The 24,769-nt window shown below is 52.1% G+C and overlaps 1 protein-coding gene across 2 annotated transcripts in view; it reads left to right on the top strand.

Annotated features, from left to right (window-relative positions):
- Window positions 1-24,769, top strand: part of SLC35F3 (solute carrier family 35 member F3) — a 384,135-nt gene that overhangs the window by 267,024 nt on the left and 92,342 nt on the right. Inside the window, exons 1-2 of one of the 2 annotated variants that reach the window (XM_040624296.1) lie at window positions 590-665; window positions 15,858-16,182. In XM_040624296.1, coding sequence (XP_040480230.1) covers window positions 590-665; window positions 15,858-16,182 — 401 coding nt within the window. Of the gene's footprint in view, window positions 1-589; window positions 666-15,857; window positions 16,183-24,769 lie in introns of those variants that run through there. The other variant, XM_040624295.1, reaches the window with a different exon arrangement.

Below are 24,769 nucleotides of genomic sequence, written 5' to 3' on the forward strand. Positions count from 1 at the left end.
CCCCCCCCCCCCCCGACTTCTTCCTGTAAACCACAGTTCAGGACTTGGTGCAGGGAAGAATCAGCTCTCAATCCAAAGTCAGACGCCTCGCTTTTTAAACTCGTGAAACACTGAGGCTAAGTTCTGGGGTCTCCCCTCCCATGAGCTGGTGGCGGAAAAGGGCGGACGGGGAGCCGCTGGCCAGCCCTGCCGCGGGACCGAGGCCACAGCCAGGACAGGGCCGGGAGGGAGGACCTGGGCTGCAGGGCTGGGCGTCCCAGGACGGGGGGCGGAGCAGGTGAGCCCGCGGGGTGGGCGTGGGGAGTGCACTTGTACGTGACGTTGGAGTTTGCAGCAACCTCCAGGCAGGAGCTGTGGGCGCGTGTGTGGAGTGGCTGCGCGGCCAGGGAAGATGTGCTCGGAGGGGCCGCCGCAGTGAGCCCCGCGGCAGCAGGAGCCCGGCCGGCAGCCCCGGGGGCAGGGCCTGAGCGGCCAGCCGCTCGCGCTCCTCCGCGGCCGAGGCCACGGGACCGGACCCGAGAGGCGCGCCCCGGCCGGCCCCAGGATGTAGGCGATCCGCGGAGGCGCTCCTGCAGGCGGACGGCTCATCATGAAGAAGCACTCGGCCCGGGTGGCCCCGCTCAGCGCCTGCAACAGTCCGGTCCTTACCCTCACCAAAGTGGAAGGTAACGGCCAGGGACGGCGGGGGCTGCCGCGGGCTGACGCGAGGTCGCTGCGCCCCGGCGGGGGGGGCCGCCACCCTGCCCGGGCTCCCTGGCTGTGGGTGTCGCCGCGCTCCCCAGGAAGCGTCGCCCGCAGTGCAGCGCCCCATGCCTGCTGCCTGGGAAGGGGGAGCAGCTCGGTAGCTCCCAGGGCCGGGCTGAGCCGCTGCGGGGTCTGCGGGGTCTGTGGGGCTGTCCCCGAGCTGCTAGAGCACAGGGCTGGCTCCTTCCTGCGTGGCCCCAGCGCATCTGGCAGCAACAGGGCAGTGGTGGCCTGAGCTGTCCCGAGGCACCTGCCAGTGGGGCCAGGGAGGAGGGGGTCTCGAAGTCAGGAACCAGCGCTCTCCTTCACCCCCCACCACACACACGCACCACTTGAATCCCCTGGGTTTGGAGCATCCCCTCCACTCCCACCCCCACCCCCGGGCAGACCAGAGGTATTGCTCAGCCCGAGGAGAAGGAGATGCTGCCGCAGGCCCAGTCACCTCTCCTGCCCCTGAAGCCCACCAGCCCACCGATGTGACTGCCCAGCTCCGGGAATGGGCAGGCGGGCAGGTGAGAGAGAAGCCACCAGCAGCCTAGAAACAGGTCCTTTCCCGACTCAGAGGAAAGACAGACACGTACTCAGACACAGCTGTTATTCTGCTGTAGTAAAGGGGACCTTCTTTTCTGAAGGGGGGGGGATGCAGAGAGAGACCAGTCTCAGTCCTTAACTGCTTCTAACAGGAGGTGGAATGGCCAGTGTCCGTAGAGCTGGCTGATTTAGCCAAGTGAGGGCTGGGAAGGGGCCGCCAGCCAGTGGGGAGAGGAAGGCAGACCCCCTCCGTTTCCGGCCGTCACTTACCCTGACCTCACAGAGCCCAGTGCAACCAGTGCGTAAGGGGAAAGCCCGGTTTCTCCCGTGCCCTGGCACTGCAGCCTGGAGCCCGGCCCTCCATGTGATGGCTTCCAAGGACCTGTACCCCTCACGAGTTCTTGTGTGTTACCGTGAGACAGAACCAGCAAGAACAAGACAGAAGCTAGCAGGGCACTTGTGTACTCGACACGCAGCCCTCCTCTGCCAGGAGCCATCCTGGTCCCATTACCCCCATTCTACAGATGAGGACTGTGAGACCCAGAAAGGTGGGATTGACTTGTCTAAGACCTACAGCTAATAGGTGATGAAACAGGAATGGAATCCTGGGCCCTCTGACCCCAACCCACACTGTTCAGAACAGTATTCTGCACTAACCTGCAACTACTGACCTTTTTCATCGTTCTCTGTCTATAGGAGGTTGATTTTTTTTCTGGTCATAGAGCTGTCTCTTCCCCTCCCCCCATCCCCATCTCAGGAAAGACTTAGTATCTGTCATCTACACCTGAATTGAGTGCAGGTGCCAAATTTCCTAAGGGGGTTTGCATTTCCAAGCCTCCTCAGGGACACCGCCCAGATGTATATGCAAGTTGGGAAGGGAAGGGTTAGATATATTTTTCCCTTAGGGAACGTGGAAGTGTCTACTCACTCCTGGGGTCCTTGTGGGAAGTCACCCCACGTCCCCCTTTCAAGTAAGGCAGGTGGGTGCTGCTCCCCAGCAATAGTGTCACCCTGGTAATCCCCAGCCCATCGTGCAGGACAGGTCTGAGCTGCACTTGGAGTCAGGCTGGACCCGGATGGTGAGGTCACCCAGGCTCCGTGCCGTGACCCCAGAGGTGCTGCAGGAGGCAGCGAGCAACATGCCAGACCCAGGTTCACCTTCAGGGAATAAAACTGGGGAGACCCTTCCGCAGTTCCCTTAGGGCTGCTGTCAGGCGAACTTTGAGCTTCCTGTCCACGCTGACAACCTTCGCAAGCCATGGACTTGGTTTTTTAACCAACATTGGCATGTCCCTGTGTGTGGGTAGTGGACAGTGTGTTTAACTGAGAATCAGAGAGATCAGGGATTAGGACTGTGCTCTTCCCCCGGTGCCGTTGGACTTGTGTAAACCATGAATCCTGGGCCTCAGTTGCCTGGTTTGAGCCCTGGTACAACAGAATAACAACCTACCTCAGCTGACTTTCGGGAATGCAGCGAGGTAGGCTGGGTGCTAATGCCTAGCACCTATCTGGCATACAGTAGATGCTTAATAAATGTCTGGCAGTCTTCCTACCACAGATTGTCTTGCGCCTTCAGCAAACCTTCTTGCTGTTCTCAAGGAGTACATGTGTGTGGATGGTATCTAGAAGCATCTGCCTGGTTCCAGGGATACTAGAAAGCCCCCAGTTCCTGTTATGTATGGGATCCCAAAGTGTATGTCAGCAGAAGTCCTCAGGGCATGCCTGGGCCTACGCGTAGCATGTTTTTCTCTGCCTGGTTTGCTCCCCCCCCCTTTTGGGTGTTTTTGTTCAATTTGGCTTTTGGTCTATTTTTTGAAACATTTGCATCTCGTGTGCTTGCTGTGGAAGTGCTGACTCATTTTGTTTTGCCTTGGAAGCACAGGGCAAGGTGGCCCCCAAACTGTGGCTGTTTCTGTGTGGATGGTAGACAGGCTAACAGCGACGGAGCGCGGCCAGCAAGGAGTATTTATTAGGGTTTGGAGTGTGTCTTCTGTGGGGAGGCAAGAAGGCACCAGCCCGAGGTACATATAAAACCAAAATAGAAAATGCAATGCTTGGTTGAACTTCAACACAGGAAAATGGACAAGATGACTTCATTTACTCAATAAATACCACGTCCAACCCTACTCCGTCCTACTCCGCGTCCCTCGTCTACATAGCGAGGCCCTAGAAATGCAAAAATGAGCAACATTACCTTCATTCCCTTAAGGAAGTTTTAGTCTAGAGGAAAAGAGACATACAGATATATTTTCTAGTATAAGATAGTAAGTTCTGGCTCAAAGCTAAGAACAGAGTGCCACGGGGACACTGATAGTTAAGTAATGTGAGCAGGCCCTCCTGAGGAGAGGGCCTTTCTGAGCAGGAGGAGGCCTGTCTGAGGAGGAAGCTTTCTGAGGTAGAGGTGTTGTAACCGAAGTGAGAAAACTTGTCAGGCACAGAAGGGAGGGAAGGCTGTTTCAGGCAGAAGGAATGGGGTGTGCACACGCTTGGCCAGGAAGCCTGAGAAGGAGAGAGCAGCTGGGCCCCGGTTAGGGCTTGAGGCTTGAAAAGTAGTTTCCAGCCAGGTTGATGGCATCTGTCCCGTCTGACAGCATATCTCGTTCTCATATCCTTTTCCTCTCTTTCCCATCAGACTCAGACACTGAATATCGATCAGTAACACGTCTCTAGTCGGGGAGTATTTCCTGGGATCATCTATGTTCACAACCAGCTAATTCACGTTCGATACAGTTCCATTCAGTAGGAATTAGTAGTTGAGAACAGCATAACAGATTTCCCCAAGAGGCCGGCAACATGCAGTCAGGTGGGAAGAGGGGAAGAGTGAGGGCTTTGAAATTAGATGGACGGGCTTAATGCCTGCCTCTCCTGCTGAGCCAAATAACTTTGGTAAATGATTGAAGCTCAGTGGGAATCCGTTCTCTCATATGGAAATGAGCAGGACAATACAGTCCCTCTTACTAATGAGAGTCATCCTTTTGGGCTGATGAGCCCACCACGTTGCAGGCACTCGGTTTGGGGAGATCGCTACCTTATTGCTATTTGGCCCAAAGGAAGGATAGGCATCGTCCCCCCAGTTTATAGACAAGGAAGCTGAGTTTCAGAGAAAGCATTCATGCGGGGTCATGTGGTTGGAAAGCAAGGGTGCCGGGCACCATGTCCGTATCTACGTGGCTCCACAATGTTGCAACACCTCGGTACAACTGCATTTCATAGGAGGAGTGGTGAGAGTTTGATCTGTTCTGGGCACCTTATAGTGCTCAGGAAATGTGTGCTCACTGGAGCTCCAAATACAATAGGAGGTAGAGGTCTGGACCATCCCTGGGGCTCCCTGTTGTTGATGTTCTTAGTACTTCTGCCCTGGGGCAGTCCGCCTGTCTCAGCACCCCCCAGTGTAGGTGTGGCTACTTTGTTTCTATTTATGGGGTGGGCTGTCATCCTGGGAGGCTCCTCGGTCATGTAAGTAGACACCCAGCCCTGTTGGTCCAATCTGAGAGGAGTCTTGAAAAATATACTGCTGAAGTGTTCTGTACCCAAAAAGGTTTCCCAGGTTGGATTGGCCGAGACCTGAAACCTCAATGGCAAAAGTCACTTGTATATTGAACAAATATGTTACCTAATCGGGTATTACTGAGGATGAACCAGATATCACTGAGGATGCCAGGGGGAGTCAGTCATCATCCTTGACTCAACAGAGCTTCCAAACAAGTGAGAAATGTCACAAATGCATATAAATAACAATTACATGTTGGAATCTAATTTTTTTTTTAATTCCATGAAAGGGTTGTAAAATAAATGGCGTGTTTCAGCAGAGGGTGAGCTCGCTTCTGGCTGGGTCGCAGGTGGCCACTATGCAGCTCTCTTGCCCCCAGTACCCCCCACTTTGCCGAAATGACATAATCTAATGACAGTCTNNNNCCTGCTGAGCCTGGATGTGGCCTCAGAATCCTCTTCCTCATCCCAGCCCAGGTGATGACAGTCCATTCTTTGGACTTGGACTTCAGCACGAGCAGGGCGGCGAGGAGGAGGCTGTTCCGTGCCCTCCGCTGTCACGGGCGGGAGGTACGAACACAGCGTTGCTGGGAGAGGCAGCCCGCAGACAGAGGCGCAGAGCCGGGACAGGCTGGCACCTGCAAGCCGCCTGCTGGGGCCAGAGCTCACCTTAGTGGCAGAAGCTGGGGGAGGGATGGGGCCAGGGTTCGGAGGCTTCCTGAGTGCTGGGCTCAGGAGAGGAGATGGAAGCAGGTAGAAAGGGGAAAGGCACCGTCGAAGTCTGAGAAAATCGGACAGTCTTCTATAGCTGGCTGTTCAAAATGGGTCATGAAGTCTATTTCAACAGTCACAATAAATATTTTTAATAAAGGTATTTAGGATAGAATCAAAAATACCAAAGTGTCTCACAGACACAGTTTCAGTCAGAGGGCTGGAAAGGGAGCCATCAAAGACGGCTCTGAAGGTTAAGCCTGAGCACCTCAGGGAACAGACCTGCCGTGAACGGCAACAGGAGCCGCGAGGGTCGGAGGGGGAAGCACACCCGTGAGGGAGAGACCGGAAGTCAGATGTAGACGGGCTGAGCTGGAAGCTTCAGGAGCAAATGGGCAGGCATGGGTTCCTGACAGCTGCAGGCATTTGGAAGACAGCGAGGGCAGGAGAGAAGTCTTGACGGGCTGCACCAGAGGACCTACATCATGTGACATCATAGAAACCCCGAGAAGGGAGTGCGATGTGGTATCACATCCAGCCGAGGAGGACGGGTTTGCAGTAACCATTTGAAGCGGGTGCTGGTCTGTAAGCCTGTTTGCAAGGGGCGAGTGTTGGGTGAGGGAGAGGAACAGCAACTGTGGGATCGTGGGTTAATGTGTTTGGCAGTGAGAGCAGTTTTCTACCTTCAGAGAGTTTTGAGAAAGCCGGGCATTGCTGTAAACCCAAGGAAGGAGCTTCCAGCACAGGTGTGAGGTTGCCCCAAGAGAAAGGTGGTTGATGCAGCAGTGGGCTGGGGCTGGGGAGGGGGTGGGGCAAGAGGCATGGGGAGTGAGGGGGAGAACAAGATGAGAGAAGGGGCGGTTGGCTTTGAAAAGGGGAAAGAGGAGATGATGGGCGAAGGCACAGAGAACTGTGGACATGCGGGGGAGGGAAGTCAGGGGTCTGGGCTGGTGGCGTTGATCTTCTCTGTTGGAAGGGGAATCGTCTGCCCAGAATCATGGATGGGGCCTGGAGGCCTGCAGAGGTGGGCACGGGTTCAGGATAGCTGCGTTGGAAGAGCCGAGAAGAGATGTAGTTCTTAAAAGCCTTTCTGGCGAGTGACACGTTTTCACTGGTTAAGACATCGTGTGACTCGGGAGAAGAGAGCGGGGAAGAACGCTGGGTGAGGTCAGGACCCTGACCTCTCCTTCCTGCTCCCCCACTTGCTAATTAATACACCAGACATGTCGTCTCCCCTCTCAGAGCCCAGCCTTCTCTTCTCTGAAAAGATAGGGGATTAGAATAGATCTTCTATTGGCTCTTTCACAGGAAACACTCCCTGAGTCTATTAAGTAGCTTACTCATTAGCAGAGATGGGCTTATCTGATTAAAACCCTTCACTGGCTATCCTCAGAGTGCAGAGCTCTGAGAAAATGAAACCAGGGACAAATAAGAGATTTGGGTGTGCACGTGTACGTGCGTGCTTGTGTGTGTGTGTGTGTGTGCTCGCAGGCAAGCGTGTTCATGCGGATGCACGTACTTTCAGGGTGATTTTGGAATTTGACCATGGGGAGGGAAGCCCAGCTACGTGAGTACACCTTGCCCCGTGAATCTTCAGCGGGAGGGAACTGCTGGGTGTTGCAAACAAAAGCATAGGACCTCAGAGAGAAGGTGCAACTTCCAGGCTTTGCTCGTGGCAGGTCGGGGTGTTTTCGTAGAGAAGCCTCATAGCTCAGGATTAGCTGAGCCACGCTGTCAGCCTCGGTTGGTGCAGAAGGTGGGAGATAAAGCCTCGGAGGAGGAGTTTCACAGCTTAAGGCCGACCCCACTTTCTGTCCTCTAGCGAGCACGTTCAGTCCTGCCTGTGCCTGACTGTGCTGAGAAGCTGGTGTGTGTATCAGAAAACAGTGCTTCGTTCTTCAAGATAAATTGAATAAGTTCCCATGCCACCAGTTAAAACATGACCCTGCTGTCCGGCTCCCGCCAGGGGAGAAGGCCCCAGGGCGCACCCCTTCCTTCCTGCAGAGCTGCATTCTGCCCGGAGGGGCCATCCCTGCCAGGAGCCTGCCCTCTTGTGACACGGTGGCTCTCCCTGTGAGCCCCACCAGCCTGAACTCCAGTCCAAGGAAAAACGTCCGCAATGGGCAGTGTGTGCATGTTTGCGTGTGTCTGTGTACGGGTCATTGAGGCCCAAAATATCCCCAGTCTGCATGCAGTGGGCACCTGCTGTGTGTGCAGGGGTGCGATGGGCCAAGGCCACGCACATGGTGAGGTTCCGCAGGGCTGCACAGACCACACCTGGAAGGGCGTGTGGATTCAGACGGGATGCCCGCGAGCTGGTTCAAACACAGCCCTTGCTCCCCTCCCACAGGCAGACGTTGACCTTTCCTTCCCCAGGGCACATAAGCCTTTATTTAAAGCTTACCTGTAGCCAGCCATTGTCCCACATGTCACGATCGCCTGAGGCTGTGTACGCGCCAGGATTGTCTTAAATCCGCTGAGTGAGGGAGCATTGTTTGGACACTTACGGATCCTGTGGGGACCTCCAAGGAAATGGGGAATGGGGTGCAAATGCCTAAGCAGATGTCTGAGATCTCTTCACTGACATGGACAAGGTGGCAGGGGCAGCCGGCCGGACGAAGGCCTGATTCAGTCCAGCTCGATGACTGCCACAGGGTAGGGCGTCAGGGCGATCGGGGAGAAGCCTCCCAGCACCCCACTCCACCCCCCAAAGGCAGCCTTCGTTCCCCTCCCAGTTCTGTATCTGCACCCGGGAAAGAATTCGGGTTTTTAAAAACAACATTGCAGCTGCCATGTGTTCCGTCTTCCGCAGACTGCCTCCGGGACTCGCTTTCCAACGAAGGCATAAGCGAGGCGCGGCAGGCGCACACGTGCGAGGTAGTATCTGATACGTGACATCTAGTAAGCAGTGCAGTTATTTCTCCTCTTTAAAGGTTATCAGACTACGTACTCTATCATCCGCGGCTTGTCCCCACATCCTGCACGGTGGCGCGCACGGTCCGTGCGTCACGCCCCCACCAGCCCAGGGCCCACCGCAGGGACATCCCCATGTTCATCCACAGGCTGGGTGACTTCGACAGCAGACACTGATTTTCTCGGTTCTGGAGGCTGGAAGTCCAAGATCAGGGCGTTAGCAGACTTGGTTCCTGGCTTGTAGATGGCCACCCCCTCTCTGTCCTCAGGTGGCCTGCCTTCCACGTGCGCACAGGGAGAGCATGAGAATGAGTGCTCTGCTCGCTCCTCTTAGAAGGCCACACCGTATCAGATCAGGGTCCCACCCTTACAACCTCATTTGACCTTAATTACTTTCTTAGAGGCTCCATCTCCAAAAGCAGCACCCTGAGGGGGTCGGGCTGCCGTGTGTGAATTTGGTGGGGAGGACACAAACAGCCAGTGCCTCACAACCTCCGTTCCTGGGGGCTGAGTCCTGGCCCAGAGTCCCACACCCAGAAAGGCTCTTCCAAGTTTAAAAACAGACCCTGTCGTCTGGAAACGTGAAGTCCGTTTTTAGTGATCCCCGCTTCTGACGGGGGCGTTGGGCACCATGACCCTACATAAATGGTCCCCCTGCTTGTGCTCTCTCACTCTGTCAAAGAAATAAAATCTTAAAGAAAAAAGATTTATTTATTTGAGAGGGCGTGAGAGAGAGCACGAGCTGGGGGAGAGGCGTATGGAGAGAGAGAGGCAGACTCCCCGCTGAGCAGGGAGCCCGACCCGGGGCTCCATCCCAAGACCCTGAGATGATGGCCCAAGCCGAAGGCAGACACTTAACTGACTGAGCCACCCAGTCACCCCAGCCTCCAACTTCAATTACCTGTGGATTCTGTTCTTTCCCTGTGCCCAGTGCTAGTCAGGAGCATGCCTGGGGCCTCAGCCGTGTCCGAATAATGGGAGTATTTTCTGACCGCAAATCCAGAAGTCCAAACAGATGGTCTGGCAAGTTCAGGTGGGCCTAATGGGTAAGGATATGTGAAATGGGGATTGCTTTGGGACATCCAGTGCCTGTAGTGGCCTTATACATGTGACAGCCTCTTCTTCCGTCTTCCCCAAGCCACTACTTTAAAGAAAACAAATAACAACAACAACAAACAGTCACATGTCAACTCACTGAGCAAGTATCTAAAGAGGATGTGAGATAAAACCAGAAGTGCATTTTTAGGAGATGAATTACACTTGCTAACGGCCATAAACAAAAGCTTTCTACGAGGGGTGCCTGGGTGCACAGTGGTTAAGCGTCTGCCTTCGGCTCAGGGCGTGATCCCGGCGTTATGGGATCGAGCCCCACGTCAGGCTCTTCCTCTATGAGTCTGCTTCTTCCTCTCCCACTCCCCCTGCTTGTGTTCCCTCTCTCGCTGGCTGTCTCTATCTCTGTCGAATAAATAAATTTTTTTTAAAAAATCTTTTAAAAAAAAAAGCTTTCTACGAAGCTCTTCGTTTTACGAAAGCTATTTAGTTGGGTGGCCTGACCCAAAACTGGCGTATGTATCAGTGATCAATAAACGGAAATGTAGGCCCTCTTCCCCTGGGCCGTCCAGGAAAAACAGAGAGCAGGCTCTAGTTCCCAGAGCAGCTCTCCACCGTGTCCTGTTTGGATGGAGCTGGAGACACTGAGCCCTCTGAGACGTGGACACGTAGGCCTCCACTTTGTGCTTCACGGTAGCAATATTTATTAATTTCAATAAATATTAGTGGGATAAGTAGACCCGAAACATAGCTAGTCCACCCAAGAGGAATGAAAACATAGTAGTCACACAGAGAATTTTATGTCAGCGTTCACAGCAGTGTCATTCACAATAGCCAAAAATGGGAAATGACACGCATGTCCATCAGCTGACGAACAGAGAAACACAGCGTAAGAATGTCCGTACAGCAGAACACTCCCCGGCCGTGAAAGAGAATGAGCTGTGGCCACATGCTGCAACGTGGATGAACCCCGAAGACCTTATGGTAAATGAAAGAAGCCAGATGCAGAAGTCACATAGGAAATATCCAGAATAGGCAAATCTGTAGAGATAGCAGCCTGTGGCTGCCTGAGATTGAGGGCGGGAGGGGGTAGTGGCAGAAGGGGGGCATCAGGACTCATTTTGATGTGATGGAAATGTTCTAAGACTGGATAGCAGTGATTGTCTCACAGCTCTGTAAACTTAATGACAATTGTGAATTGTACCCCTACAACAAGTGAATTTTATGACTATGAATGTATACCTCAAAAAAGCTATAAAATATAGCTATATAAATCTCACTGATGGAGGTGTCATTGGGGGCTGCCCCCTCCTGGTCTCTGTACAAGGGAATCACCTGTGCTTCCAGGAGGCTGGAACCATGCCAGCCAATGGGCCTTTGATCCCAGCTCTAGGTCTCTTACCCCTAAGACATGACTCGGGCACTTTCTAAGTACAAACTTCCCAGATGCTTTTTCATAGAGAGTGTCACCAAGGGTCCACTTATTCTCAGGGACCTCAAAGAAAAGTTAGTCTTCTCCTGGAAGTTTGGAAGGGCCATTTTATGAGAACTTTAAGAGTGAATGCTTTTCCAGTTTTTCTTGCTTTCTCATTATAGAAATGGACTTTCACTGAATAAACATGGAAAGTCTCCAATTCATCATTTTCTCAGGGGAAAGCAGTGGGCAACTCATTAGACAAAGGACTTGCCTTGGTCTCAGAGTGAGTTGGTCGCTAAACCAGACCTCCAGCTCACCCATTAGGACCTCGAGTTTCCTCATCCTGAGCAGACCAGGTCTCTAGGAGCTGCTTGTACTTGGCGCAAGATTGTGAATGCTTTCTGAGTGCTGGTAGGAGACCAGCATTGAGTGTGATTTTGCAGGTGGTAGGACTGATGCATGGTATCAATAAATTGCCTCTCTCAGAGACCAGAGCTCAGGATGGAAGTTCATGCATGGATATGGTTACATCTCACCATGCCATGGAGTACACATTGTGTACAAGAGAACACTCCTCCAACACACACACACACACACACACACACACCTTTTTCTACAATGGCCTGTGGAAGCAATTCAGGCAACAGAACAGGGAAGACCCACCCATCCCCCGGTGCTTCTGAATGAATTACATGGCATAACCAAAAGGAGGTGCTTGGTTCCACCATTACCGCATGTATGACCATTGGGCCAGAGGATATAATCTACTTTGAGTTGCTCCCAGAACTGTTGGCTCAAGGGCAAGGTTAGGATGGAAGGCACAAGATCATCAGTAGAGGGGTAGTTAGTGGAGTGGGAGGTTGTTGGAGAGGGCGGGTGACATAAATAGCATCCCTAGTCGTATAATAATGGTCGAAGTTGCTGGGACAGGAAACAGCATGAAGCTAATTCAGCACTGATGTCTTTGAGGCAATCTGCTGTTATGTATACTGGAGGAGGGATAGCAAATGCAGAGGAATCACGCGACTTGCAACTTAGGATGGGAAGGAAAGTCAGCAAAAGTTTCCTGCACTGGAAGATTTGAGAGGCTTTTGAGAAGGGATACTGCCCACCCCTCTCGTTGTAATTCCTCCTCTCTGAAACCTGCATAAATGGAACAGTGCATTGAAATGACCCTGAGAATGACGCGTGACGTGGGATGCATTTGCTGTCCTTCAAGTAGTGGAGAATGAGCGCGCCTGCAAACCAAACTTACTGTATCACTCTGTACTTATTCCTTAACTCATTTTAACTGTCGTTACAGACACTGGGGCCCGAACTTCCTAATACAGTAGGACTAATATCTGAATTTTCTCTGGTCCTTTTGGTCTGAATGTCTGACCAAGGCAAGATTGGGTGTCCCAGTGGGGCAAAGTGGCAGTGGCTCTCAGATCCCACGGCCTTGCTCCCTGCCCCTCAGCAGACCAGGTGTATTTCTGACCCTGAACTTTGTTCCCTTTTTTACTCAGAGCCTTTCTGTCTTTCAAGACCCAGGCCAGGCTTCTGCTTCATCTGGTTCTTTTCACTGTTATCACAGCCCACGCTGGTCACGCTCTGTTCAGGATTTCCGTTACAGCCAAAATCTGTTCTGCACATAATTGTTCTGTAATGCTTTCATAGGTCTGTTTTGTCACAGACAGACTGTAAGTTCCTGAAGAACAGTAATCATGCTTTATATTTGTTTTATTGACTGTCCGGAGCTCTTGGCACGGGGTGGATGCTTCATGGCGGTTCCCCAGCCGACCGAGGTGTGCCTACGATACGTCACACTGTATGTAGCCCTATGCGGTTAAATGAATGCTGGATGAAACATAACATGATCCCAGTTTTGCTGCGAGTGTGTGTGTGTGTGTGTGTGTGTGTGTGTGGTGCAAAGACACACAAGACTGGGAAAAATGCAGCAAAATCTCAACAGTATTATCTCTGGGTACTCAGATTAGTTTGTATTCCTTATTATTTATGCTCTTCAGTACTTCTCTAAACTACTTACAAAGAATATTTTTACTTTATGGGAAGTAGGTCTACTCTAACAGAAGTATTAGGAATGAGTGAGGTAATGAAGCTGATAAATAATTATTATGATCATAAGAAGCTCAGTATAGTGAAATGGGAAGTTTGCGATGAATTTGGTTTTGATGCCTAGGATTCTTTGTGGGTCTATGCCAGTGTTTCCCAAAGGGTTGTTCCAAGGGGCACCATTCCTACCATAGGTGTTACATTTAAATAATATGGGAAACAAGGGCACCTAGCTGGCTCAGTTGGTTAGGCAGCCAACTCTTGATTTCAGCTCAGGTCATGATCTCAGGGTCATGAGATCGAGTCCCACATCAGGCTCCACGTTCGAGTAGGCTTGAGATTCTCTCCCTCTCCCTCTGCCCCTCCCCCCCCTCACGCATGCTTTTTCTCTCTCTCTCTCTAAAGTAAAGAAATAAGTCTTTACAAATAATAATGATAATAATATGGGAAACACACATCCTGTAGCTGTGGAAATTCACAATGTCCATTAGCCCTGAATGTTCCTAAAGCAAAGGAACCTGGCTCTGATCTACCTAGTATTTCCCAAACTTTTCTGATCATGGAATCCTTTTTACTTTTTTTTTTTTTTTTTTAGATTTTATTTATTTATTCGACAGAGATAGAGACAGCCAGCGAGAGAGGGAACACAAGCAGGGGGAGTGGGAGAGGAAGAAGCAGGCTCATAGCGGAGGAGCCTGATGTGGGGCTCGATCCCATAACTCCAGGATCACGCCCTGAGCCGAAAGCAGACGCTTAACCGTTGTGCCACCCAGGCGCCCCATGGAATCCTTTTTTCTTATAGTGCCTGTTAACATGTTGGGAAGCGTTGTCCTATCTGATTTTTAAAGAATAGCATAGATTTTGGTTTTGAATGTCTTTATTTTGCTTGTATATTATTAATATTCCCTTGATGAAATGATCTGAAAGGGTGACAAAATTAAGAGTATGACTTCTTTATTCCAAATCTATGGGAGCATTTTAACACAATATCACAGGATTTGGTAACTTTCTTTGTCATCACACCAGGACACAGCATCTGTCATCACTTAATTCTTTAAGTTTTAAAACTGTATTTGCCACAATCAAGAACTAAAACACAATGAAGACAATGAAGAAAAAAACAGGTCATAAGCCTGAATCTATTCACCCTCCTCCAGAGTCTGTCTTCAGTAGGAAGTTAGTCGTGTGAAACTGAATTTTCTTTTTCTGCAGATTTTTTTTTCATCTCCATAATTATCTTTCCCATATGAGTTTTTGATGATGGTAATGATCGTTGAGAGATCACCCCCAGCACTGCTTGGACATTATCCCAGTAACGAAAGGTGGCAGGGCTCACCCACGATGTCAGGTAATCAGTGTATAAATTGAAACGGGTGTGCTTCTGTCTGAAACTGAACTTGCCTTAAGTTGTGGGGATTCACTGGGAGCGACGTCCAGGCATCCTGGTGGGAGGGCTAACGCAGAGCTCGGCCTTGCTTTTGCCCTTCCGTGCCTCTCCCTGCCCTCCATCCCATGACAGGAACACACACCTTCCTGGAAACTCAGGTGGTTATGCATTCGATTTTCCAAGGCTTTCTGGCTGTCCTGTTTGCTCACATGAGAAGTAAGAGGCAGAGGGAAATTACACATTCAGGCAGGTAAGGAAGCACAGTATAGATGGAGTCAAGTAGGATTGGGGCTAGTAAAGGACATGATCTCTCCTTGACTAGCCACGTAAGGCTTGGGATTACCTTTGGCTGAAACAGATACAGCCGGGGCTGGCCATTCATCATCAGATTAGCTAACACCGGCGTAAGAGGCTCCTTTCAGGATTTTGCCTCGTGGAATTATGTTTCAGAAAGTGTGATATACAAAGCTTGGTTTACTGTCATTGAAATATACCGAGTATATGTGACCCCGGTATATTTTGCACTATCTCCTGTACTCCCGTGGTGGAGACCGCCCTTCAGCACTGGGCACGCCCATTCAGCCGAGTGCCAGGCTGAACGTGTAAGGGGCAAGAATGCTGTCTCCCGGAGATTTGCATCTGTCTGTGGCTACACCCTATGCAAGTTACAGCTCTGTTTAAATTTCCAGCTGACTGACACGCACATAATCATGAATGAAAACCAAACAGTGGAAAATAACGTCTTTTCACCTCCTCACGGTCTGTGGGAACAACGCTGCCGCGGAGCCAGGCTGTGGGCTGCAGCCTGGTTTCCAGAAGTCACATGGCTCCGAATGGAGTGTCTGAGGCCTTCCACAGCAGCCGCTGCCAGAGGCTGTGGTTTTTAAGTAACACTTCGAAGTGGAACTGAAGGCCATCAGCAGGAAGACGAGGCAAATAAAGCGATAAGAGAGAAAAGTCTATTTTTGCTAGGCACGCAAAATAAGATGAGCATCTTGGCATTTGTGCCTTCAAGTAACAGGCAGGAGGGGCTTCTGGCAGTGTCCCGGGAGCTTTTAGAGGTCAGGGGCTGTGACCTTCTCATGCAGGCATCCCCAGCCCCTGGCACGCCCGGCGCCCTATAGCACAGCAGGACATGTGAGCTGACACAGACCAGGGTGAAAAGATTTCAGCCTGTGTGTGTCGGAGAAGTGTTTCCCGAACACTGACGTGCGCGCAGATCACCTGTTGAAATGCAGCTTCGGCTTTTGGGCTTCTGGAGTGGGGCCTGAGATGCTCCGTTTCCAGCAAGCTAGGGGCGGGCGCCGATGCTGCTCGCCCATGGACCACACTTTGAGGGTCAGGATCCCGGAGGATAACAAAAGCAGTGAAAACTGGCTTCTGTTTAAGTTTTGTTTCAGAAAGCTGCCCCCACAGCCCCTCACCCCCTCCCCAGGGTGGCTGACTGTGACAGCGGCGGTGGGGTCAGGTGCCTTCTCGCTCCGGCTCCCGCCTTGGTCTGGGGCGGCGAGGGGAAGGTGTGGAGGCCCCCCAGTTAACCAACCCCTTCTCTTCCCCCAGGGGAGGAGCGCCCCCGGGATTCCCCGGGCCCGGCGGAGGCCCAGGCGCCGGCGGGGGCGGAGGCCGGCGGCAGGACGAGCCCGCACTGCTGGAGATGCTCCGGGGCGCAGCTCAGGAAGATTTTCTGGGGCGTGGCCGTGGTGCTGTGCGTGTGCTCCTCGTGGGCGGGCGCCACGCAGCTCGCCAAGCTGACCTTCAGGAAGTTCGATGCTCCCTTCACCCTGACGTGGTTTGCCACCAACTGGAACTTTCTGTTCTTCCCATTGTACTACGTGGGGCACGTCTGCAAGTCGGAGGAGAAGCAGTCTGTGAGGCAGAGATACAGGTAGGAACGCGCGGATGGCAGGCCCCAAGCTCTGGGCTGCTCTCCTGAGTGCTGGCGCCACTGGGCTGTCCCGGCAGCTGGCGCTGTGTCGGGCCAGTGGGAGCAGTGGTGAGAGGTCCCAGTGTCACCTGCTGCCGGAGTGGGGCCAGGATCGGGATTCTGCTCCCCGCCCCCGGCCGGGTGGTAAACACCTGCTTCCCGTGTCTTCCACCCTAAGAACTCCTTTATATGAAACAAAAGCCAGCATCTTCTAGAGAGAGCCTGTGGTAGGTCCCCAGAAAAGGTAGAACGGGGACAAATCTGTAGCTCTGTTTACCCCTCCTCAGGCTGGGGTGAGCAGCGTGAGTCCACGGAGCCAGGTGACGTGGCTGCTTCCTGTAGCTTACCTTCCCTCGTGGAGATGTTCGCTGCAAAGAATTGATTACTCATTCTCTTTCCAACCCAAGACGTTTCCTCTTTTGCTGATGTGATTGCATGGGTCTGATTTTACCCGGCAGCGTGGCTCTCAAAATCAAAGCAGCGTCTGAACTTTGTGGACTCTACTTTCCCATATGGAGTCCACTGGTACGAACTTCCTTTCACAAAGAAGCCAGAAACCCTGGCAAACCCTCTTCTTCAATAGACAGCAGGGTTCCCCTAGGCCTCCTCAGAAGTCAGATTGTTGGTGTTGACCTTGATCCTCATCCTAGGCCAGTTGCGGGGTCTCATGGTTGCCCTAATTGGAGGCCCTCTGTGGGCTGTGTCAGCGGCTTCCTGTTGGCCCAAGTCAGATCTACTCGGAAAAAAACTGGGAAAGAATGCTGGCCAAGGCGACCGGGTGGGCCCTGGGAGCTTAGCTTTGGTCAGCCCCAGAGGTGGGAAAAATGTTTGAAAGTTGAAGGTTCCTCACTCCTTCACCATTGCCTTCTTTCCCACTTCACCCCACCTCACCAGACACATGCCCCGTAAAACCACCACGTCCCCTGTACCGTCTGCTTCAAGCTCCAGCCCTGTTCTGAAGTGGCCGCCAGAAGTCGATAGATAACTAACAACATCACGGGTCCAAGGAGCAAAGAGTTTGAGGAATGGAGGTCTAGACTCGGATCGGGATCTTTCTGCGGGAATCCACCATTAGATATCCCTGTAAAGTTACAGGGGGAGGTGTGAGGTCCCAACTTTTGTACAGGTCTGAGGAAATTCAGACTGGCTGCTTTGGGAAACCAAGTTGTAAGTCAGACCACTGATTCTAGAGGAAGGGGCTCCCATGGCGCACAGACCGAGTCACAAGGCAGCCTCACACATCCCCTTAGTGGAAAGACTTCGGAGCAAAATCTGGGGACAAGGTCTGGTGCTGGAGTAAGGAGCCTGGAGCCCAGAGCCAGGGCCCAGGCCTGGGGTGTTCTCAACATTAAATTAAACCAGTGGCTCATGGACCCGCCAGAAATCACCGAAGAGGCACTTACTGCACCTCTCCTGAGGAGCAGCCAAAAGCAGCCTGAAAGGTTTAGGAACCTTGATAGGGCCGACGATTGTCCCCAGGGCAGGAGGAAAGCAACAGTCGGCTTTGGTCACACACAAGAACAGATACTCAGTAAACGATGTATTAACAGTCATGCAGCTCGGAGCACAGTTCGTCATTAGAAGTTTGCCTTCTTTAAACTGATTAGAATATGGAGCTCCTTCTTCTTAACAAAGAGCTGAAAGCGAGCTTATGCGTCCTTTCTTGAGAGAGGATCACGGGCAGAGACGGTGACATGTATTTCCCTGCTCCCTTCACCCCTGCATGCTGAACGGAGGCCCCGCTGAGGGCAGGACGGGCTGCCGCCTTAAACACGTGTCCTCCCCGTGAGCACCGCTCACCTCGGGACAAGACAGGCGCTGCCGGCCCCTGAGGGCAGGCCCCACACCCCTTCACTGACTGCTGAGAACAACACAGAAGGAACCACGCTCGGTGGTGGTTAAAAAGTCCAGGTGGGAAAAAGGAGAGGTGACTAAAGTAGATTAGTTCAACACAGATGTCAGTCAACACGACTTTGGCTCACTGTCTCCCTGTAGAAAGTGTCTGGGAAGGACCATGGAAAGATGATGGAGGTGGGGTCAGTGGGGGGAGCGGTGCAGGGCAGGGCCGATAATCACACTGTGATCGGCGAAGCCAGCTAAAACCCTGCCCGGTTTCTACAGTAAAGCGTAGCTCCACCTCTTAAAAAAAATCTTCCATAAAATCTTTCTTAAACATCAGCTCTAAGCAGAGCTGCCCATTTACCAACCACTTACTGGGTGGCTGGTCAAGCTGCACACACCACTAGGGGGGGCAAAGAAAGATTCTTTCTCAGAAAAGGGAGAGAGCATTTTAACATCACCGACTTGACTTAGGAGATGGTGACTGTCACAGCTCACATTGGGAGTTCTCTAAACAGACTTTGGGATTCCCAGAAGTCAAGGAAAACCGAAATCGCATCTTCCATTTTTGGGCTTTTATCAGAATTAGTGTCGGCGAGGGAGAGATCTGGAGGAGAAGTGTCTCTGGCTGAAAGAAGTGTTTCGGAAAGAAATGGGGCAGAAAAGAGCAAAGGTAGAGACCTTTTTCACAGAGAGGGAAGCAGTGAAGGCAGCTCTTCTTGTGGCTGTCAGGAGGCAAGCAATCAGATGGAAGGTTCTCTTCCCCAAGCCCTCCCCTGCTAGGCTGCTTCCCCAACGTGAAGCTAGAAAAGTCAGCCAAAGCAGAGAGGAGAGCTTCTATTGCCCAGCGCAGAGCCCTTGAAACCCAGCGAGCCCACCTGAGATCTTGCCGAAGGGCGGACGCTGATTTATTTGGTAGGTCCGGTGGATCTGAGACTCTGCTTTCCTGACGAGCTTCCCGGGGATGCTGCTGGTGCTGCCACTGGCCCAAGGGCTGCACTTGGACTCTAACAGCCCTGGACATGTGAGACTTACAGGTTTTTAAATGCTGCCGGTCTGACCAAATGCAGGAGCCAGGATTCACCGTACCACGTAGCACTGATGAGGGACTCCCTTCGGGCCCCGGGGATGTTTGAGCCCTGGTCCTGTGCCACTGTGAGGGAGGAGAGGCCCCACGGGCGATCATGTAAGCTCTGGGAGCCTCAGATGCTCCTTTGTAAATGGAACGTGGTGACACATGCACCATCTTGCACACAAGATTGTTGTGTGATCAGTCGAGACACTGTATACGTAAGTGCCCTATCAGCGTGAAATGCCATTAAAATGTGAGGAACTGTCCCTGCCCTGTGCTGTCCTCTGTGGGTGACATCCCAGGATGTAGCCCAGGCCTCGTTCATCGGGCGCCTTGCGGTGATCTACTTACACGACAGGAGTGGGTCTTAGAGGTCACGCAGGTGTTATTCCTGGGAGAAATCTGCTCCGGGCCCTGCTGGCTACACAGAGGGTATCGTAGAATTGACCCGGCTTCTCCTGATCGGCCACTGTTGTCAGGAATGAAGAGTGTGAACATGAAAACCCCCCAGCCCAACCGTCCTGGGTTTTCATTCTCATGCCTGTGGTCCCCTGTTGCTTGCTGACACGCGCCAAAGAAGCAGCAGTGCCCGAGACCCAGAACAGGCTCTGGCCATGGAGATGCGTGTGGGCGCTGTAGAAACGGCGGGCCCAGCTGGAAGGGGGGGGGCGTCCCCAGAGTCTCCTCCACAGCTGGGCGCCTGGGAAGAAGGCTACATCAGGCCCGTGCCCCGGAGATGTATGACTTTCCGGGACAGCAAGACAGTGTCTCAGATCCCAGGGGCAGCTGAGATTGGCCAGAGCGGATCTGGGCCTCCTGAGCATGCTTGTCAGAAGGTCTTCCAGAAATTTCTACCCATAGTGGCCTCTTTTCATAAGTAAGCGCTAGAACCTTTTGCTATCACACAAAAGTGAACGATACAGTGGTGACAGATGTTTTCCTCTGCCTTTTGTAGTTTTGGGCGTCTGTAAGCTAGCCAACTGATTCCTTTTCAGAAACACTGAGAAACAGTCTGAGCCAAGAAGGGGGAAAGGGCAGTTTTGAAGCCTTTCATCTTAAATCCTGCTGGGGCCCAGCGTGTACATAGCTGCGCAGGCTTAACGCAGGAACGTGTGTGGTCTTGTAGCTCTAACATTCAAGGTCTAAGGAGCAAAGTGGAGCACTTGTGATCCAGAAGTTTGTTCCGTCTGAAAGCGGCATTGCTGTCTCCTCTGGGCGAGGCAGTAGGAACACAGTGATAAATGAGCACCCAGTATGGGAGTCAGGCAAGCAAGGTGGGGGTGTGTGTGCAGGGGAGCCTGGGGGAGAGGCCAGGTGCCTGGGTCCTGGGGCAGGGTGGGAAGGTTTCTTCGAGGAGATAACTGAGGAACAACATCTTTAAAGACAAGCAGACAGTGCTCTGGGTGCTGGACCCTGGGGAAGGCGGAGTAGCTCGGGGAAGCGCAGAGGCTGCATAGAGAGAGCATAGCACACGAGGGAGCTCTGATCGGCCGTGGGACGTAAGTGGGATGGGGTGGGGGAAGTTAGGCAGGAACAGCCCCTGGTGACCCTCCCACGCCGCGCAGAGAGGTTTGAATTCTGGCATGAATACTGGGTTGGGGGTGGGGGGCATGGAAAGGTTCCAGGTAGAACAGAGAAGCCATCGGACTGGATCTAGAAATACCACCACCACCACCGTGCTGTAGGACGTGGAACAGAGCACGAGGCTGCAGGCCAGTGCAGCTGAACAGACTCTTGCTGACGTCCACCTATGGGGCATGCGGGCACATGTGGGGAATGAGGTGACGTTCCTCGCCCTAGGAGCTCACAACTGAGTGAGAGGCAGACCCACATGGAAACCAGTACGAGCTGTAGGGAGGAGGCAGGCAGGAGGGTGGGCCGCCAGGGCTGCAGCTGGAGTGCGTGGACAGGGCAGGGTACACATTAGAGCTATACTCAGATTGAGGCCAGAGCAGAAGGCCTTTGGGTGCTGCTGGATCAAGGGCTTGATTCTCGAAGCAGCGGGATCCTTGGGGACATTTTGAATGGAGGACAGATATCATCAGAGCTGCTTGCAAAAGGAAGGCTCCAAGTGCTAATTCCACAGCTGCTTACACAATATGCCCCATTTCACATCAGCAGTACAGTGACTCACGCGTTTTCATTTTTTGTTTCTTTGTGGGGTTTTTTAGCAGGGAGAGAGAACCCAGTTTCTGAGAAATGCCAAGATGTTGAGTGTACGTCTTAAAGGATTACAAAGCCAGCTCTCTTGCTTTGAACTGTCACTTCTTCTTCACCCTAAAGCAAACTTTCATATTGGTGAGAAGCATTCATTCCGGTGGTCATTTTGTCACCAAACTCAGGCGTTCTGAAAATATGGGGGAATATCTTCTTTCCGGGAAGCTTCGGCACATGTTAGTGGGGCCCAGTGGGAATGCTGAGGCATCACCCAGGCAGCCCTTAATAGCAACACCCCAGCACACCCCTGCTTTCTTGGTGCCATGGGGCCTTCTGCCTGATGCGACCTGGTGGTCTTCTGTGGCTGACCTTTCTTATCCTGAGACCCAGCCATGCCCTGGCCTGTTTTCCCAGCCACAGCTCTTTATAGGGTGAGGGCACTGTGGAATCAAGGCACAGGGGCCTCCCACTCTAGGAAGATGGAGATAGGCCTTCATTCATTCTACAAAATCTGCCAAGGTTCTAGGTGCTACAGATAGAGCAGTGGCTAAAACAAGTGAAAATCCCTGCCTTTGTGCAAATTACATTTTAGTGGGGAAAGAAACAATAAACAAATAAAATATGATGTATCCCATGAAGCCAGGCTAGAGGGTTGGGGTGCCAAGTGGGGAGGTGGTGGTGTCAGCCTGGGGACTTGTCTGGCTGTTGAAGGGGCCTGTGGTTACACCACCATCTCCCCACCCCACCCAAATCCACATGCCTGGGTCAGCCCTGCTTACCCATTGGCTCGTTCATTCTTGATTCCTATAAGCATTCATTTCTGCAGTAAAATTTCACCAGCTGTCTACTCTGACCCTGCACCGCAGGTCACTGGGGACCAGAAGTTCCAAGCACATTCATTCTTGCCCTCGAGTTGCTCAGAGCCCAGTGGCTGAAGCTACCTTTGTACCCCTGGATACAGGAGTCAGGTGGCAAGGAGGCCTGACCAGTGGAACCCAAGAGCCCTGGTCAAGCCACCAGTTCAGAGGGCCCAATGGAGGGAGGGAAGGAGGGGCAAACTGTCCGGGGCTCAGTGCATCCCTCTGCCTTCCCCCTTCCTCCTGACTCGGAGCAGTCTTGTTTCCGGTCTTAATTTTCAAGAACCATCAACTCCAAAGGCGGCGATACGTCCAGAGCCCTTGCAGTTGCTGTTTGATGTGTTGTTTGTTTTTGTAACCGGCTTAGAAAACAATGGGCAAAAATGGGGGAACTTTAGTTTTTAAATGGCCTGTGTCCTCTGCTTCGTGGTAAATGATGGCAATGGTATATAACCATCTTTATGCCGGGAGATTTTGGTCAGGCTCGCTGCTGAGGCGGCGTACCTCCCCCCAAGACACCACACACGTGCACGCGCATGCGCACGCACACGCACGCACAGAGCCGTCTGAGCACGCAAGCCGTGCTCCAGGTCTGAATGGGACATCAGAATGGGTCCCACTGTCAGCAAAAGAAGAAATGAGACGGGTGTGGCTGACATAGGTTTAGATCGTCTCTGCCTGTTTTAAGATACCATTTGAAATATTCAGGGATGTTATTAGTAGAGAAACGAAACACAAGTATGGTCCTCGCGACCCAGATGGTGACAGCGCCCTCCTGCTTTTGTACCGGCTCTCCCGTGCTCGGCAGGGTCCACCCCTGCGTCCTCTCATCACGGTGTTCATAGTTTAGCTCATTCATTTCTCCTCATATATCATCCCCACCTCACCCCTATATCTCCACTAGACAGCTACTGGCTCCATCCCAGGGAAATTCAGTGACAGCCAGACTCTCCCATAGATGAGTCGAGAATATTCCGCAAGTGATTTTTCAGCTTTCACTGAGGCAAGTAGGAAATATCGTGTTAGCTGCTGATCTCCTCTGTTCTCGTGTACTTCAGCCTCCGTTCATCCCCCGGTTATCTGAGGTTTTTGGTAATCCCTGAAAGGATATCAAGGATTTGTCTTTGACGTTGAGCAGTTTATGGAGGTTGTGTCATTTAACCTTGTACTTTCAGAGCACGTCGAATTCAGCTGCAGCGATGTCATGTTTTCCCACGCAGCTTCATGGAAGTTTTGCAAAAGGTCAGATCCAATGCTCATGCTTGTGGGTTTGAAAAATAGTAGCCATTTAAGTAATTGCCATATCAATGGGATTGTGGCTCTTTGGGGTTCCAGGTACCTTAGGCTTGACTTATCGTCAAGAAATATAGTAAAATTTTCAACACAAAGTGCCAGGGCCATTGTGAACATTTATTTGCAAGATCCGTGTTGCAGTGGTACAGAAGGTGTAGAGCAAGGAGGGGTGGCTTTCCAGAGCGGGGATCCTGGAGGAGCAGAATTAACATTTGTATAAGTCCAACAATGGAGAAGGGCCCCGTGCATGGATGCGCGAAGGTTCTGAGAGGCACGCGCACGCAGGTGCATATGGGCCGCCAGAGGATGCATGCAGCTGATGGGCACAGAAGACACAGACCCCACTCCATCCACCCAGCTAGGGTTGAGCCATTTCTTACTTTCCATGTGGTTCTCAGTCATAGAGTGAAGGCTAGTAAGCCAGCTCACGGGCATACTGAAATTTAAAGATTTCACCACATTTAGGGAAAAAGTCATCTGCACAGACATCTTAAAAGATCAGGAAGGGACTTTGAGGATTCTCTGATCCAACTCATCCATATTACCAAAGAGGCTACAGATGCTCAGAGAAGGGGCGTGAGACCTTTGTTCTCTTCAGTTCCAGACCTCTTCAGAAATGCCGCAAGGGAAATAGGTCAACACGCTTTCCTCATAGGGAAGAATATGAAGGCAGTGCCTGGGCAGGATCGAGCAACGGTGGGTAAGAAAGCCTCCAGCCGGCACTTGGGGCACAGTGATAAATTGGTAAGAATGCAGGCTGGTTCTTGGACAGCTCACGTTCGAAGCCCAGCTTTGCCTTTATTTCACTATGTGGCCATTGATTGGTCACCAAAAGCTCCAAGCTTCACTCCTTCTCTGTAAAACAGAGCCCCCAGTACCCGCCTCTGGGGGTTGTACTGGGATTGCCCTTCCTCTGGGCTCTCAAAGCTCTTGTCTAGACCTTGTGTTCCAGCTGCACTGGCTTAAATGTGATGATGTGTAGAAAGCCCCAAACGGCACTTGGTCCAGAGGTTTTGTATCCACCTTCAAATGTGACTCCCCAGACTCACACAAGCCATAGCTCCCGCTCTCTGCAGATTATAAGATGATGATGATGTTGGTGATGGTGATAGTGATGATGGTGATGATGACAGCGATAACGATGGTGATGTTGGGGATGTTGGGGATGGTGATGATGATAATGGTGATGAGAGCGATGATGATGATGGTGATCATGTGATAGTGATAGTGATGGTGATGTTGGGGATAGTGATGACGGTGATGATGATGGTGAGGATGATGGTGACGATGATGGTGGTGATGTTGGTGATGGTGATGTTGGGGATGGTGA

The sequence above is a fragment of the Ursus maritimus genome, unplaced genomic scaffold (assembly GCF_017311325.1).
Source record: "Ursus maritimus isolate PB19 unplaced genomic scaffold, ASM1731132v1 scaffold_7, whole genome shotgun sequence".
Classification (NCBI taxonomy): domain Eukaryota; kingdom Metazoa; phylum Chordata; class Mammalia; order Carnivora; family Ursidae; genus Ursus; species Ursus maritimus.